The sequence below is a fragment of the Bombyx mandarina genome, chromosome 24 (assembly GCF_030267445.1).
Source record: "Bombyx mandarina strain Sakado chromosome 24, ASM3026744v2".
Lineage (NCBI taxonomy): Eukaryota > Metazoa > Arthropoda > Insecta > Lepidoptera > Bombycidae > Bombyx > Bombyx mandarina.
The window spans coordinates 2743119-2757495 of NC_143230.1; the positions used below are offsets into that span (position 1 = coordinate 2743119).

Genomic DNA, 14377 nt, shown 5'->3' on the forward strand with positions numbered 1-14377 from the left:
AAGAAAAAATCAAACTCAAATTGTCTTTCATTTATTTTATCACAAAATTAGATTACATGAAAACAATTCCATTCCATTTTTCAGACATACGACTTTATAACAAAAGCTCAGATTGAAGGAGAGTTCTCTTTACTATCCACTGGACGAATCGTATAGAAAAAAATTCAAAAGTCAAAATGAACAATGTCAAATCAGTAAAATGTCTACGGTATTTCAGATTCAGACATAAAAATGGCGTCGTTATCGAGGTGTGTTTTAAATGAAAACAATCAACTGAAATAATTGAAATTGAATATACAATAAACGCCGAAATTAAATAATAGCTGATTAAAGCTACTAGTTAAATTAACTATTGTAAATAAATCATTTCATACGTTTACGTATTGACAAACTGACCGTGGTTCACGTTTCATTTTTAGCTTGTTACCAGCTCCTAGTCAGCAAGTGTGGGATAGAGATGATGAGTTGAAGGCTAAACGTGTCGGGAGTGCTCTTGTAGTGTCCCAGACCAGTGTGCCACCTTACGGTGAGAGGAAAGGATGGGTACCTCGAAGAGACGAAGATTTTGCAGGTCTGTTAAATTTTGTAGATAAAAAAGTGATTAACTCCCGAAGTGAGAATCAAGTCAAAAACTAGGTTTTTATTTGAAGTCTGAAAAAGAGTATCATCATCGATTCTATTCATACAATAGCATGTTTACTTCTGACGTGTGCTTAACCAGATATTAATCAGTAGCTGTGGCTTTCATGTGAATTGAGAGACGGTATGCCGCAGGGTGTTGGAATCTGGATACCGAACTAGATCTTTCAGTAATTCTGAACGTCATTCTTACATAAAAAAACAGGTTATTATAATTAAAGTGGTTTTTGTGACATAAAACTACATAGCCTAATAATATAATCTTAATAATAAAATACATAGCCCAGTAGCTATTGCGATGGCTTAGGATACAGTTGTATACAAGCTTATGTAATGAAATAAATGTAAATTGTAATAATATATTTACAGTAAGAACTTGCTTAATGAGTGATATACATTCTATCAAAGTAGAGTTTAATATCAAACAGCATTAAACATAATCTCATAATGTAAATAATGGGGTTAGGTTAGGAAGATAGATAAAAAATTGGTGAGGTATTTATGTTATGTTAATTTTTTTTTTTTTTATTACAATAGAACTAATCTATTTCTTACAAATATAGACACAATAAATGAATATAGTCTGTATGTTTATATTGTATTTCAGTTCATTCAGTTTCTTCTGTATTCCCAATTTTCTGCCTTTTTTCCCACGTGGGTGGATGACCTAACAGCCCACCTGATGCTACGTTTTCACTGGAACCTATTGACATCTACATCATAAATGCCGCCACCCACCCTCAGACTTGTGTTCTAAGGTCTCATCATTAACTAATGCTACCCTACCCTTCAAACTGAAACTCATTACTGCTTCACAGTGTAAACAGGCAGGGTGGTGATACATACCCGTGCAGACTCACAATACATAATACCACCAGTAATTATGAAAATTATAATTTTGTGAGTTTGATTATTATTATATGAGGTTATTCCTTCACTGTGGAAATCAATTGTGAACATTTGCTAAGTATGTATTTCATTGGAAAAATTGCCAGATTCCTTATTGTTGTTGTTGCCAAATTCAATGCAGCACCAATTTCAGATTGACATTCACCAGTATCTAATCTTCTATTAGCTTGCATCTAGTTTCTAGGGAAATATTTTTTCTTGTTGCTTTATTTTTGTATTTTTATTAAAACCCAAGATAAAAACTTAAAATGAAAATATTTGTCACTTTATCAATCATTGTATCATATAAATTTGTACTTATAACACCAACAAATGTTTGAAATGATAAAAATATGTTGGATAACACTGCAGGAAAGAAAAAAACAGAATAATTTATTCTGATATCGGGAAGCCTAGTGCCTTGTGCAATTTCAGGGAATCCTAAAATTCAAATAAAAGAGAGTTAAACTGAAATGCCACTGAACGAATCAGCATTATGTCAGGGTCTTACTGTACTTTCAAATTACACCTAAAATTAATTATATACGCAGTATTGCTTCAATGCTTGTTTGTTTTAGATGGCGGAGCATTCCCAGAGATCCATGTGGCACAGTATCCGCTTGGTATGGGAATGCGAGGCAAGGAGAGTACTTCAAATGCTCTAGCTGTCCAGCTGGATGAGTCTGGGAGAGTCAAATATTCTGCGATTGCCAGACAAGGACACAGTGCTGACAAGGTGATCAGTTAATTATTTGACATAGTGAATTTGAACACAATAGATATTATTGTTGAAGTCATTGATTACTTATGTAGTGTTCTTAAAACATATAGACATGTAAACACATAATAGGCTTAGTACAGAAATAATTTAAAACATCTAATAAGTTCTATGAAATCTGTTAATAGTCTCTGAATCCTTATTATTTAAAAAGTTTGCTTTTGACTGAAAAAAAAAATAATGTTTGTGTAGAATAATTTAAATGTGACCATTGATTGATGTCATTGTTGAAAAAGGCGCCCGTTTAGTTGAATGAAAAAATATTATGGTACCATAATTATTTCTGCACAGATTTCAATTTTGTATCAGTTAAGCAGTCATCTAAGTGGATTGATAACTTAACATAAATAATACTAATTGAGAAATAAGCAGTAACATAGTTTGAGCATTTCCTGAAACCATATCTAGGAAAGTATTATTGGAAAATTTTCCAACCAACAGGTGTTGTTATGCTTGTTAGATGGTTGGTTGCTTTATGGAATTTGTATGTATGCAAAAAGTTGGAAATCGCTGTTTGTTTGATTTTTCTTTGATTCGTTCTTTCTCTACATAATTTCTTTCTATTAACTTCTTTTATACTACATCAATGAGTAAGATGGTTGTTATTTTGGGCAGTTAAAATATTAAATATATTCTTGAAGCACAGCTATCAAAAAATAATTCATATTTCTTTCACAGATAATATATTCAAAATTGACAGACTTATTACCGTCTGAAGTGCTAGCCGAAGATGATCCAACACTGCAGAAACCAGACGAGGACGACATCCAGGATATCACAGAGAAGACTAAACTCGCACTTGAGAAATTGACTAATGCCAAAATATCAGCTGCGATGCCAGTGAAAGCTGCACCCAAAGCTGTTAGTTAATTTTTATGCTATTTTCAAGGCTTCAAACTGTGAAGCAGCCTGCTTAGTGTTTTCGAGCTCTGATATGACCTTCTTAAACTAATACTGTGAATGCAAAAGCAGGAAGTGAAGAATGCTTATTGGTTTCTTTTTTTTTTTTTGACATTGGTAGGGTGAGAAGCACACAATCAATCTTATTTATTGCTAGCTATCCCCCTGGCATTACTGATGTCCATGTACAATGATGACTCACAATCAGATGGGTTGTATGACTGCCTACAATGATAACAAAATAAATGCGACTCACCAATATCACCAACCTCATAGTTGTATTCCATGTTTAACATCAGAATTTACGATTGTGCTCCATATTTTTTCATCAATTCGCATCCATTTTCTTCTCAATAGCCAAATTTTACACGATTTTTTTTAAATCTGATAGTCCATTATTGTTTGTAGGCGCCTGCTCAATACATACGGTACACTCCAGCGCAACAAGGTGGCTCTTATAACTCTGGAGCGAAACAACGAGTTATCAGGTAAAATTTAGCTCATTTTAATATTTTTTATATTGCTTAGATGGGTGGATGAGCTCACAGCCTGGTGCTAAGTGGTTACCGGAGCCCATAGACATCTATAACGCAAATGCGCCACCCACCTTGAGATATAAGTTCTAATGTCTCCAGTGCGATTAAGGCATCTGTTGACACTTAATATAATACCGTAACAGGTGAAGAGACCCATTTTGAATTTTTGCATAAAAATTTACCTATCATCTTATTGTTTATGCACATTTGACTTCATGACCCTTCTTACCAATTAAACTACAGTTATTATACTTTTTTGGAGTTTACTCCTTTAGAATCGATTTACATATATAGGCCCGGGGTATGAAAATTATGGGGACCAAAATCGTACTAGCATGTCACACGAAATGCGTTATGCGCATGTCACACGAAATGCGCGCCGGGCTGCTGCGCCGGCAGTCCGCCACAAAGCCTCGTACTGATCGCGCGTTTCTCTCATTTTGTATTTTCATATATTTGTTAGTCGTTTGTTTTGTGTCTCGTTAATTTGTTAATAATCTGTAGTGTATCGTGTTGTCGTAATATAGAACTATTTCTCGTATTGTTTCGTTTAATTTTTTATATCCAGTAAACTCCAGTCGTGCGTCGGAGCGGACACACACACTTTTTTTTTTGTTTTGTTTGTTTATTTTGAGTAATACTTGTCGTATACCGTTATCTACCCGCTGTAGTAGAAATAGGTACCAGCAAGTGTTGGTATGATTAGTGTTAATACCTTGTGTTCTATGATAGCTTTCATTACAAGTAATCTTACAAGAACAAGTCGCAAATACGACATAAAACCCTTTGACCATAAAAATGGTCCTTAACAATTTCTTAACAAATTCAAAACCATGCTAAGAATACTGCGTTACATAAGCAACAAGATCATACAAATGGACTTGAATATTTCCTCAGTGGAAGAAGAAATAGTAGCTTACAGCAAAAAATACCAAGTAAGGTTATCACCACATGTTAATAAATTTGTGTCAGACCTAGGAGGCACAGGAGCAGTGCGGTTTACTAGATTAAGGAGGCACAGTATACCAACCTTACAGAACAGAAATTAAATCTCACAATAAAAGATGAAGATGTCACAGGACATCTGACTCTGTTAATATCACTATTAATATTAAAATAACCCAAAGGAATAGCTCATTGTTAACTAAAACAGATCGCTACGAGACAATAAAACGAAAGAGAAAGAAAAAAATGGTTCTTAATGTGTTTAAATAGTTTTTAATCGTTGTGCTTCAGGATGGTGGAAGCTCAGTCGGACCCCATGGAGCCGCCGCGCTTCCAGATCAACCGCAAGATCCCCCGCGCCGCGCCCTCCCCCCCCGCGCCCGTGCTGCACTCCCCCCCGCGCCGCGTGTCCGTGCGCCAGCAGAGGGACTGGAAGGTGCCGCCCTGTGTCTCGCACTGGAAGAACGCTAAAGGTACCGTTACGGGGTGGATCCAGGAGATCTTTTTAAAAAAGGAAACTGTGATTTCTTTTTTTTTTCTTCCTAAGCTGATAGTCTTGAGAGGTAATATCAGCGTCGCCTTAACTAGTAGGTGAGCTCACGGGGCTCAAACCTGATGAGGAAACTGTGACTGGCACTGACTTTATTTTGTACTAGCTGCCCGCTCCGATTCAGATCGGGTCTTTAACAAAAATTTCAACGATATTTGACGTTGTTTTATTTCTTTAAATAAAAGAACACTTATTGCGGCATAACTATAATAGACACATATGCTGTCGCGACACTTTTTGTAAATAATAATGTGCTCTTTTATTCTATCATCAATAGTTTTCGCAGGGCACGCGATGTAAAGAATATTTTAGGTAATTGTTATACACCTTGAGTTACATTATTGGAGTTTTAGTAAAAATCGCAATTTTTTTTCAAAAAAAAAACAATTTTTCAAATCGATTCAGTAGTTTCAATTCTATTCAATTCTATTCATTTCTATTCAATACAAACAAACAAACAAATCTTTCCTCTTTATAATATTAGTATAGATGCATGCTAAAGTTGACTATTTTTTATGAACCTAATTTTTCAATATTATTTCCCCTTCTTCTTCCACAGGATACACGATCCCGCTGGACAAGCGTCTCGCGGCCGACGGCCGGGGTCTGCAACAAGTCCACATCAACGAGAACTTCTCCAAGCTGGCTGAAGCACTATACATTGCCGACAGGAAGGCAAGAGAGGCCGTGGAAGCCAGGGCTCAGCTTGAGAGGAGATTGGCGCAAAGAGAGAAAGAGAAGAAGGAAGAACATTTAAGGATGTTGGCGCAAAGAGCCAGGGATCACAGGGCTGGTGAGTTACTCCTCTTTTTTTTATTGCTTACTAGCGACCCGCCCTTGCTTCGCCTAGGGAACTGTAATTTATAATTGATTTCTCCACTATTTAATGGATGTTATTATACATATAAACCATCCTCTTCAATCACTCTATCTATTAAAAAAAACCGCATCAAAATCCGTTGCGTAGTTTTAAAGATTCAAGCATACATATGGATATTGGGACAGAGAAAGCGACTTTGTTTTATACTATAGTGATGTGGATGGACGAGCTCACGGCCCACCTGGTGTGAAGTGGCTATCGGAGCCCATAGACATCTACAATGTAAATGCCGCCACCTACCTTGAGATATGAGTTGTAAGGTCATAGGAAAGGCGGTGGTACCTAGCCGCGCGGACTCACAAGAGGTCCTACCACCAGTAATGAAGTGCCCGGACAAATGTGTTCTTAGATTATCAATTAATATTCACTGTTGTAGATATTAGTATTGTGCCTATGTTAATGCCATTTTTTTAAAGATAATTCAATCAGATTTCACTCAGTACAATATATTCCTTTGATTAACTGCACTTAAAGTCACTTGTATGAGTGACTTAAATCATCACGTAATATCATGTAATGATGGTAAGACTGTTTAAAAGTAAATCAGCAATTATAATAATCCTTGAAGATAATATTACCTATATATTAATTAGGTATTCGAGCACCAGAAGAGGATGTGGAACAGCCCGAGATAGATGAGAGCGGTCTCAGTGTGGCGGAGAGGGACAAGCTGAGGGCTGAGAGACACAAAGAGAGGCAACGCGAAAGAAACATGGCCCGAGCAGCACCGGACAAAAGGTGAGTGTGTTTTTCTTCATAGTTCTCTTATACAAGAAAATTGAGATTGATTTAGTATTGTAGATCGGGACGACTTGTCTCATTATAGGAACTAGTGGTCCCGCAGTAGTCGAAATTCGACTATAATTAATTTAAGTTTGAATATTATTAAGGTTCTATTATCAAAGACTATTTATTATACTATAATCACAGATTTCGTCAAAACTACACTATAGACAAATATTATTAAATACAAACAATATTTAATCTATTCTCAATTTGAGCACAGATTATAAGCAATCAGAAAAGTTTGACAATAAATAAACAGTATGCATACCTGTGTGTGTCAAATACATGGTATGTTGGTGTCATATTTTTTTTATTCATTTAATGTATATTTTATGCATAATTAAAAAAAATATTAAGATTCTTTTTTTTACAATAAAATATATTTTTCATACTCTATTTTTAATTGAAATTTATTAAAATTTATTTTCTATTTTTTTGGTTGGATTTTCTATAAACGCGTATTTTGTTAGTTTTTTTTTTAAACTATTATATATCGTTAATTCCAGGTCCAAATTCGCGAAAGAGCGAGAACGCGACATCTCGGAGCAGATCGCGCTGGGGCTGCCGGCCAAGACCAACCAGGGCGGCGAGGCCATGTTCGACCAGCGACTCTTCAACAACAGCAAGGGAATTGACAGCGGTAAGGCTAGAGGCCTCACAGTTTGTCTTCTTCTTTGTCTCCACCACATCCCCCCAGGTGGGGTCGGCGTAGCGAATGTTCGGTAGGCAGCGGCTTGGCTCTGCCCCTGGCATTGCTGAAGTCCATGGGCGACGGTAACCACTCACCATCAGGTGGGCCGTATGCTCGTCTGCCTACAAGAGCAATAAAAAAAAAATCATTCTATTCCATTCTCCTCTATTAACCGTCATCTCAACACAACCCTTTTTTCTTCTTCTTTTTATATTGCTTAGATGGGTAACTGCGAGAAAGAAATCGGACGCCTTATCGGGATGGCTAAAAGTGCCATGACTAACCTCGATAAAATCTGGAAAGACCGTAACATTCGCCGAGTAACTAAGATGCGCCTGGTTCGTACGTTGGTCTTCTCTATCTTCCTGTACGGGGTGGAGACTTGGTGTCTCAGGAAAAAGGAACGCAAAAAGATTGAGGCGTTTGAAATGTATTGCTGGAGAAAGCTGCTACGCATTCCTTGGACAGCTATGAGAACCAATGTCTCCATCCTCGAAGAGTTGAAGGTCACCAAGCGCCTGCTGACTATGTGCCAGGAAAGGATCCGGAGTTTCTTTGGGCACATAATGCGATCCTCATTGCACAGCCTGGAGAAACTCACAATTCTCGGACAGATGGAGGGGAAGCGCGCTAGAGGAAGAGCGCCAGCTAGATGGGTTGACCAACTCAAGGAGGTGACTGGAGGCCAGATATGGGGAGCGGTACATATGGCGCAGAACCGGACCGAGTGGAGAAGATTGACATACAGTCACGATCCTCAGCATTGAGGGAACGACCAGAAAGAAGAAGATGGGTGGTCGTAACGTGGACGGTGGAATCAGTAAAGCAGTCATGCATGCCTGTTTAAAGGTTAGGACAGACGCAATGCTATTGAGACATCGACCTCATGTCTCAAGGTCGATGGTCGGCATCTAGTTGGACCACTTCTACCCATCTGGGGCAAAAAAGTCATATCAAATACGCATGTTTTTTTATTTATTACTTATGAACTAGTGAACGTTCTCACGGCTCACCTGGTGAACATGAAAAAAAAAACATAGTAACGGGTATACTTTTTGCCACACGAAATTCAACCTTAAACTTATTTAAACAAGGCTACGGAGAGGACGACGCGTACAACGTGTACGACAAGCCGTGGCGGAACCAGGACAACGTCGGGGCGCACATCTACAGGCCCAGCCGGCACGCAGACCGGGACTCCTACGGGGACCTCGAGGCCGTCGCCAACACGCGCAGGTGACCTTGACCGCAGGGAAACTTTTAATTTAATATTCCCGGAAATTGTGTGCACTGAAAATGTGTGGGTATATGTGCTTGGTTGGCAGGCGCCACAAGCCTTTTTACGGATTTTGAGTCGGATTTAGAGGTCTGGAGGCCTCAGGGCTTAAGAGGAGCGGAGGCCTCCCTAGCCCCAAATTAGTTTCCAAATTAAATGGGCAATTTTTTTCAGTCTAGTTTTCCAATAAATAATTTATTGTGGAACCACGTCGATTCTCTTAGTATTAAAAAAATATATACAAATATAATAGGAAACAAGAATTATCTGAAATTAAATTTTAGTGTTAACGTCAAGTAAAACAACGAAAAAAGGAATGTCGAACTAGAAGAAAAGATTTACTAGTGTTTACTTATCGGAATTAGAAAGATTTTTTTTCCAAAGTCTATTGTGGGGGCCCCGGTTGCTCTCACCTAAATCCGGCCGTGAACGGATTCTAAAATGCGAAGTTTTATTTGTCTCAGTTGTGAGATTAAAATATAATAATAATCAAAAACGTAGGAAAAATAATAATTTAAATGAAATATAAAATCAGACTGCATTTAAAATATTTATTTATAAAGCTAAAACAATCTTATAATTTCAGTTTATTACTCCTACTTTATTACTCTATATTTTTAGTACTCAGACAACCATGTATGTTTCACTTGATAGCAGTGCCTTCTTCATTATTATTTTGAAATGATTCCTGCTCTCCCCGCGAATGGGACTGATTTTAGGATGCCTTGTCTATAGACAAGGCAGCTGCATACAATCTTACCCAGTTCTGCAGTGAAACATTGTGCATTCCAATGTCTATTGATATTGATATAACACCGGATAGACCGATAATCGAATAAAAAAATTAAAACTGGCAAATCTGTAGTATTACATAGATGTTTGAGATAGACATTGTGTAGTGTCAGTGGCATATGATATGAGATGTCATGTTTGTTGACAGATTCGTGGCGGACAAAGAGTTCGCCGGCACCAGTAGCTCCAACACCCGCTCTGGGCCGGTGCAGTTTGAGAAGGATGCCCCAAGCAGAGACGAATCCGTGAGTTCCCATGGGCTTAATATGAAGAGTTGTGCTTGAATTAGGGAAAGAGTTTATAATGGTTACTGTGCCTGATGTTTTTATATGGGTAAAGAATGGTGTCAATATGTTGAACTCCGGACATGCCTTTTATTGATTTTGATGATGAAGGCATCGAGATATTGTATTGTAGTAATCCCCTACGAGTAGATAGCAATGTCCTGCCTATTTTTCCTGTGCAGTAGACCATGAGATCTAAGTAAGATAATCACTTAAATCCTAGATAAGCATTAGTGATCAACGATGATTCAATAAAAATATCAACAAACTTTATAATTACAGCAGAGGCTCCCAAACTTTTTTTTGTACACTGTCCTCTTTGAGAATAAATTATTTTATAGCGCCCCTATTTTTTCACCTACTTTAAAAACTACTAAAGCGAGAACTCAGCCCGTGTCTAAGAGTCCTCCTAGATCAGCCTTTCTCAAAGTGACTGGAGCCCATAGACATCTACAACGTAAATGCGCCACCCACCTTGAGATACAAGTTCTAAGGTCTCAAGTATAGTTACAACGGCTGCCCCGCCCTTCAAACCGAAACGCATTACTGCTTCACGGCAGAAATGGGCAGGGTGATGGTACCTACCCGTGCGGACTCACAAGAGTTCCTACCACCATTATAAATGTATTTTGCAGTCTCGCAGCAACCAGCCGGAGGCTGACTTCGATCCGTTCGGTCTGGATCGGTTCTTGAGCGAGGCGAAGAGAGCCGACAAGTCGTCGAGGAAGCGCGACCACCACGACCGACACGACCACCACAACAAGAAGCGGCGCGACTGATCTGACGTGAGCTGTTTTTTTTTTCCCTACCTAAGCTGATGATAGCCTTGAGAGGCTATTTCAGCCTAACCTTAAGTAGTAGGTGAGCTCACGGGGCTCAAACCTGACGACGTTGCTAACACGAACCCTAGCAAGAGCAGTGTTTCGCAGAATCTGCCATCGGATCAAAAACGCGACCCACTGAGAAGATCCGGCCAGAAGGGTTCGACGAGGACGGTGACCGGTGCTTGTGGTACCTAAAACCATGTTTAATGGATCGGGAGAACTGTTTTATTGACATTCTTTTATTGGTTAGCTGAGTGGACGAGCTCATGGTCTACTTAGTTGCCGAAGCCCATCGTCAACAATGGAAACCCCGCCGATTATCTTGAGACATTTTATAGTACAGCGGCTGGCCCTCTTTTCAAACCATAGTACTGCTTGACGACAGAAATAAGCAGGATGGTGGTACCTACCCGGGCAGGCTCACAAAACGGTCTGGCATTAGTAAAAATATGCTTTGTTTTACAGGACGTAACAAAGAACAGATATTAATTTATCAAATGTAATTATGATGTTTATATTTGTAAACCAGTGTAGTAAAGGTCGTTGACCCACGTCAGCTGACTGGTTACGTTTGTCCCTACATGTTTACTGGTAGTCAAAAGAGTTATTCCAGCTACACACTGGTTGATGATAGATTACACTACGTGCTGTTGGACACCTTGTGTCACACATGCCATGCTAGCACCATATTACTAAGAGTGCTGATGGTAATGTGCAAAAAGTAAATTAACTTTCACGGGTAGGCACCACGGTAGGGAGCGGCTTGGCTGTGTCCCTGTGACGGTCATGAGTGACGGCAACCACTTGCTGTCAGATGAGCCTTATCCTCGTTTGCCTACAATGGCACTTAATAAAATTATGCTCAAGAATTATTGTTTCAACAATATATTGAGGTTTTGATTTCATGTCTCAAGTTGTTCATTATTCTGGTAAAAAAGGACTTTAATTAAATCATCGTTGTTTAAATATGAGTAGAGAATAAAATTAAATCTAAACTTGCTTCGCTCTTTGACTAAAATATGGTCTTTTTAAATATAATTATTTTTTTTCTTTTACAGGTCCAGTGATGTTTAATAGTGAAGACTATCTTGTTAAGGATTATATAATATAATGTAAGATTATGTTTAGGTACTTGACATCATTGGCCTTTGACTGTAATCCTAAAGGTATATTCGAAGGATTTATCCATGGAACTGTATGGAATGAATCCTCAAACGGTACAGAGGACAATGGGTGTGAATGTAATTAATAAATATATTCATTAAATTTGGTTTTTTAATTTTTATTTATGTATGCTGTTTGTATTAACTAGTTGGACATTGATGATGCTAGGTCATTCACTCTGTTGCAAATATAGTTTGATGTAAATAAGATGCAGTCTGTAATGTCTGGATTGTGTTTTTATGGTTAAATCATTTGAAAATATTTACTAATTACAGTTATGTAATAAAGGACCAGTCGCTGGGAAGTGACCTATTTCAAATCCTGACCCTCGTTTGAAGACTGAGCTCGGTGGATACCGAGTTGGAATGCATATTCCACATTAGCCTCAACATAAATGTTGGGAACTGACCTAGCGATGCATAATACCATTTAAAGGTCATATCTTGTTGTCACCCAGTCTTCAGCAGCAGGCAGGTAGACTTTGCTGATGTCCATGAGAGCGACGGTGCCCATGAAATGGCTGCATGCTCGTCTCTACTGAGACGTTAAAAAAACTCGTATCAGCTAGTGTTGAGGGAGCCCAAATTGTCTTCCTTGAGTAGTCGTAGAGGGCGTGCCGAGAGATTGGTACTAAATAAGGGATAAGCTTTGATTTCAGTACAAATAATAGTTTAGTTCAATGAAATTTAATACATTTGTCTCCCGTGTCTGTTGGGAATGGTTGATGAACCGTGACCGCACTTGAAGTGATTTGTTGAATATCCATACGAAAAAGCTGTGTTCAGAGATGCGTTTGAATTTCATAATGAAACATAACACAAAAACGTGAATTTTGTACAAAATTATTCACTTTCAATAAATTAAATGTTTATGTATTATTCGGTAGTTTTATTTTTATTTTGTGCTTATCGTCGATATATAGGATATGTTCTAAATCAATATTTACAGTTAAAGAGAGTGGATCGATAAAAACGGCTTCTGTCGCGATACGCACGTGAAAGGCACAGAAATATCCTCTCTACCGATGAAAGGTTATTCACGATTTAAGAACACTAACAATAAGCCAAATGATAAAGTGTACGCTCACAGCTCTAAAGAAGCTGCTTAAGTGGACAGAAAGGTACGACGTGGTCATCATCCTGTGTCAGTGGTGGTTTGGTGAAAAAGGAGTGAAAACTTCAGCCAAAGTGTATCTTGGATCATGTTGTGAAGCCTCTCAGCAATACACTTTTTAATAATATACCGTAACTTTCCAGCAGGACTATGCACCTCACAAGGCACGAACTACCCAAGCCTGGCTTGAAACCAACGTTCCTTCTTTAAAAGAGCTGAAGAGTGGCCCTCATCTAGCCCAGACCTCAACTCTTTAGACTTCAAATTATGGTCAGTTTTAGAGGACATGGCCTGCTCTAAACGACACGCCGACATTGAGTCTCTTAAAAAATCTTTGGAGAAAGCAGTGGCGAAATTTCCCTTGAAACAGTGCGTAAATCCCTAGATTCGTGGCCAAACAGATAAAAGCCATAGTTGGCCATTTCGAATAAATTTTTTGTTGCTGAGACTAATAAATTTGTAGGTATAAAATGTAATAATATTATATTACTTCATTTAAAAAAATGCATTTTCATATGTAATAGAACTTATGGCTGGAATAGGTACAGTACGTTAACAACAGTTTCGACTTTGGAGCGTTGTTACTGAAGGGAAAACAGATTTAATTTTGGTGACTAAATTTGACGGAGCGAAAGAGCGATATAACAAACCACAAAACATCCACAGGGTTTAGTTTGCATGAGATAAAATATTTTAGGATTGACTTTGTGTGAGAATTGCATATCAGACGTGCTTTAGTTGTGTGTTAACTAAGTATGTATTGGGGAGAGTGGTTAAATTTAATATTTTTGTATGTGCGTATTACAAAACTGTTGACTTATTAAAAATATTAAGTATATTATCTATGATCACTATTCTGGTACACAGATAATGTATTTAATTTACTAATGTGGACTTTGGCAGGAACGCGAGGAGTGAAGTTGCATGATTTGTTTTATTTTGTCTATTTAGTGTTTCTTCAGGTTTAAATGTGTAACAACGGTGGTTTATTAACGGTTTTATATCTGTGAAAGTGCACAATTGTGGGAAAATGAAACAAAGCCGCTGGACGTCATTTCTAAGGTTCCTCTAAAAAGTCCACTGAAAAAAATCTCAGTAAATGACCACCATTTTACTGAGATTATATTTCATCCCAGTTGATTAATGTCTCAAATGAATCATCTTCATTTCATTTCACTCCATATTATCATTTTTCATAAAAATAAGAATATAAATTAAAATAAGACATGACTTAAAGGTATTAGTTACCAGGTCATTAAGTCCCTTAAAAAAATTACTAATGTGCTTACGTCAATATTAAAGACATTTTGCACATTTTGACATTGACATTG

At 37.8% G+C, this 14377-nt stretch overlaps 1 protein-coding gene across 1 annotated transcript; it reads left to right on the forward strand.

Moving 5' to 3' along the window:
- The first annotated feature begins 51 nt into the window (after positions 1-51).
- Bx42 (Puff-specific protein Bx42) lies at positions 52-12035 on the forward strand. Its single transcript, XM_028181152.2, has 13 exons — positions 52-248; positions 420-571; positions 2106-2263; positions 2984-3166; positions 3614-3693; positions 4978-5159; positions 5796-6029; positions 6710-6854; positions 7409-7542; positions 8688-8829; positions 9810-9906; positions 10581-10730; positions 11828-12035. Exons 1-12 carry the CDS (start codon positions 232-234, stop codon positions 10722-10724), a joined length of 1668 nt encoding a protein of 555 aa, XP_028036953.2. The 5' UTR covers positions 52-231; the 3' UTR covers positions 10725-10730; positions 11828-12035.
- The last annotated feature ends 2342 nt before the right edge of the window (positions 12036-14377 follow it).